We start from the raw sequence: 4307 nt of genomic DNA on the forward strand, positions 1-4307 counted from the left end.
GCTCTCTAAAAATAGACAGTACGAAGTAATATTTCAGTACTTAGAATAAGAACGTAATCATTTTAGTCCAATTGTTATAAAAATTATTGAATAATAGTAATAAATCAACTTGTAATATCTCAGCACTCTTAGTAAATAACATTAAGTAATTTTTAGTCCGATTGTGTTTCCTTTTAGTTTAAATAACTGTAATTACTTTACTTAAATATCTAGTGTTGTATAAACGGAGTGCACGACAACACTACGTTGTGAAATATTTTAGATTTAACAGTTTAAATCATAATGTGGTTGAGCTTTAACAAGTGTTACAGGTCACTCAAAGTTTTGTTTACTTACACAAAATCTACGTAAATAGAATCATACTTACGCTTAGCAATAAGAGTTTCTTATATACGCGTAAAAAGTAAAGTATAAATCGATTAAAACAATATTTATATTTACATAACGTATATTTATATCTATAGCCACAAATAAATGATTTATATTTACTATAACACAAACTTAGTGAAACTTAGTTAAAACCAGTGTTTTATATGTGTTTTCAAAAGTACATAACTTGGAACGCACCTGAATTATTCTACATTTGTTAAACAAAGTCTTTTAAAAATAAATATATTTTCTTAGTTTTAATAGATACATGTAAAAATTGAATGTATTTCTCGTTAGTCATATGCACTGCTATTTTACAAAAATTGTTTCAAAATGCCTGTTCTCTCGAAAACTGCACTTTTCTACTGCCAAGTATTTATAGGATTTCCACTGAAGTACGAACCTGAATCTAATGGGGTGAGCAAACTCGTATTTTCACCATCAGTATTCTGGTGGGGGTTAACCGTCAATGTACTACAATTAGGAGCTGTGTGTTTTGAACTTTACATGACACTGGTGCGAAACTCCTCAGTACTATTCTACGGAACAGATTTCAACATACCTTATCTTATTATTTGGCTCATTAATGGTAGTGTCTTTTGTATGAATCTAATTTTGTTCACGAGTTACGCCACCAAGTACCGTAGTTTTCTGGAGGTCTGCGCCATTCTAGAGAAGTTTGATCGTAAGTTGCAACTAGAGAAACGTGAATATATGATAACAGTGAAGTCAACTATTATTATTCTTCCCATGGCCACTTCAATAATTGTAGAGGGAGCAAACCAGTACTGTTTATCACAGGAAGAAGACCATACATTCTTTATCAGACGGATTACGACATACTTATTTTTCGTGGTTTCATACTGTGGACGACTTGGTATGTTGATTCATTTCCAACAAGTTTCGTATAGCATTGCCAAAAGATTCAGACTCTTTAACGTCAAGATAAGAATGGAAGTGATGAGCCAAAGCTTTAGACAGTCTATTCTACGCCAGAACCTCCTTTGTGTCAATCATGGGCAAGACTACATCTCCTGTAAGAAGATTAATTCTCTTATGAGCGCCTACCATATCCTGTATGACGCAGTGCATGAAGCCAACAATTTCTACTCCGACCAGCTTCTGGTGTCTACCTTTTGTTCATCCAGCATCCTCACTGAGTGCTTATACTTCTTCTTAGTCGATTGTATGACAGGATACAATATAGGAATGATCTCCATTGGATCATGGATCATTCTAAATGCAATTTTTCTTATGTTGGTCGCTCTGTCAGGCTCTAACGTCACTGAGGCGGCCGGCGAGACTACATCGCTCATCCGGAAGCTGATCAGTCAGGACGTGAGCTCGGAAACGAGAGAACACTTAAAGTCGTTTTTGCTGCAGTTGTTCAATAAAGACGTGGGATTTTCTGCAAGTGGATTTTTCCAAATCAATAGACACATTCTGACTTCTATTGCAGCAGCTGTTACTACCTACTTGGTGATCATAATTCAGTTTGATACTTAAACACACATATAATTGTGCATTTAGTTTGCATATTTTTATATTCCTATTTTTATGCATGTAGCATATTTTATGATTGCACCATCATAAGAGCAGTCAAATAACTGCCATAAAGCAAACAATCTTTCTTAAATTGAAGTATATTGAATTGTTTGCGGTTATATTATTTAATGGCGTAGATGTAGTTGCTTTAGTGGAATGTAAGTATAGTTATATTTATGGATATGTTTTACCAATTTAAGTTCCTTGTCAAATCGCACTTGTGGCGTGTGTGTGAGTAAAATAAAAGAAAATTACCTGTATATCTTACCATATTTGGACTTTGCTGGGTTTTGTCGGAAAACATGTATGTGAGAGTGTGTACCATTTACATATCTTCTTAACCTATATTTGACTTTGTATTTCTTCATGTATAAATAATTTTTGTAATTAGAACTTTTAGCATAATTTCAGAAGAAAATAATAACATAATTTTAATGAACAACTATTGAACACATAGACAGCAAAATAAATAATTATTTATCTGTTAAACTTAAAGAGTAAATATTCATGTTCTGAAACCCTAATATTAGCAATTAATTTAAATAATAATATTAGAACGTGAGGATTTAAAGATTAAAGATAATTATTACAGAAAGATAACTAATAAAGATAGGTATTTCGACAATCCTTCATAATAAATCAATAGGTAAATGGACATTAGTAAACATTTTTGCTAATCAAGGTCAATTATTGTTCCGGTGACTTTCATATCGTTTATTTGTTAAACTTTGCCACACTATCTTTGAAATGTACCAGTTTAGTAACGAAAATAGATATAAATATATTATGTTAAAAACCATTTCAACGAAAAAATAAATGTTAACTGGAGGTACTGTATACCCTATGGAGTAAGGACTAGAATAATGCTTCTGCTGTTATAGACCTCTTACTTAACGCTTATGTGCGTCTTTCTTGACATCCACAAGACGTTAGGTCTGAGGGAATCCCATGAACACAGGAAGTAAAAATGGCTGCAATATCAAACTAAGTTCCGAGTTCCATAAGCTCAATATTCATTGCAATGACTCGTAATTTGTAATTTTTACAAAACTAATTACAACATTATTAAGTTATTTGAAAGTTTTGTTCTTTCTCATACTTGTTAAATATTACTTCATGTATTAAAAAATTAAAAGCCGCATTTTGCTAACGCAAAGAAACTGTAATTTTCTAAATTTCTAGTCCTTAATTTTAAGGGACATAAAATAATTAAAAAATAAAATTTAATGACTAATGACAAACCAATTTCCCACCGTATAAAAGGACTTTTAGTAATACAAACCATACTACGAAGCGAATGACTCTCTGGTCACACGGTTAGCAGATACCGACTTCCGCTCCCATGCAGCTGCTATTCAACAGGAAATAATCATAATTTATTACATGCAGATACCAAAACATTGGTACTCACCAATCACCAGCGAAGATTCGCAACAGGCGTGGTCCAGGAAAGGGAGCGGGATTCTCTAAAAACAAAACCCTGGGGTGGACATGGGAGGTCAGTCAGCTAGAGTCCTCAGGAGTTATCACTAAGTCGCGCTAGTTAACGAAAAAGCGGGTGTGTGCGGGAGTGTGTTCGTGTGCGGTGAAATACTTTAGGCGTAAAAGTGTCTTGTGCAAATATGTAAGTTAAGAAATTTTGTATCTAATTATAAGAAAATAACATTAGGTAATATCTGAGTTTTATCAATTCCTAGTAATACGTTTCATTTCAATTTTTAAAGTACTTATATTTAAAAGCACTCGATTTAAATATAGTTTGCACTGATCAAATTAATAGTTCTAGAAGAGATATGTTTAAAATGTTCGTATAAGTTATATAAATTTTTCTTAATTTAGACAAGAAATTTATTCCAGTTGATTACGTAAAGATAAAATGTAATAGTTTAAATGTAAAAAAAAGATCTGTCCTTGCGTAGTTTGATAATTGTAATTGTTTAGATGTTTACAGAGTAAGATCTCTCCTTGAGTACTTTAAATTTAATTGTTTAAATATTTCAATAGAGAGAATTCTTCATGCTTAGTTTTTATATGGAATTTATCTGAAATATATTGGTTTGAAATATAATATTTAGTTAAAGATTTTGTTATTAGAATCAATGAGAACAGACTTATTACGATTATTAAAATTTGTTCAAGATCAATAATAAATTTTGAGGAGTAATAGTACTTCTCATCTTGAATTATGTTTAAAAATATTACAATAAAATTAGATTTTTGATCAAAATAAAATATGTGTTACTTCATGCGAGTGTATTTAATTGCCGATCGAACCTATTAATCAATCCTTTCACACTATAGTCAAGCAGATATATATGTAGTTTATGATATTTTTGAAAATTTATGAAATTTGAAAGATATGATGAAAATTTATTGAAATTATACATAAATAT

At 31.3% G+C, this 4307-nt stretch overlaps 1 protein-coding gene across 1 annotated transcript; it reads left to right on the forward strand.

The window, feature by feature from the left end:
- The first annotated feature begins 1320 nt into the window (after positions 1-1320).
- LOC124365462 (putative gustatory receptor 28b) lies at positions 1321-1875 on the forward strand. Its single transcript, XM_046821445.1, has one exon. It carries the CDS (start codon positions 1321-1323, stop codon positions 1873-1875), a length of 555 nt encoding a protein of 184 aa, XP_046677401.1.
- Positions 1876-4307: the final 2432 nt, after the last annotated feature.

The sequence above is a fragment of the Homalodisca vitripennis genome, chromosome 6, assembly GCF_021130785.1.
Source record: "Homalodisca vitripennis isolate AUS2020 chromosome 6, UT_GWSS_2.1, whole genome shotgun sequence".
NCBI lineage: Eukaryota > Metazoa > Arthropoda > Insecta > Hemiptera > Cicadellidae > Homalodisca > Homalodisca vitripennis.

What these genes read in the sequence shown, in the direction of transcription:
- LOC124365462 (XM_046821445.1), top strand. Translation starts at nt 1,321, where the DNA reads ATGGAAGTGATGAGCCAAAGCTTTAGACAGTCTATTCTACGCCAGAAC.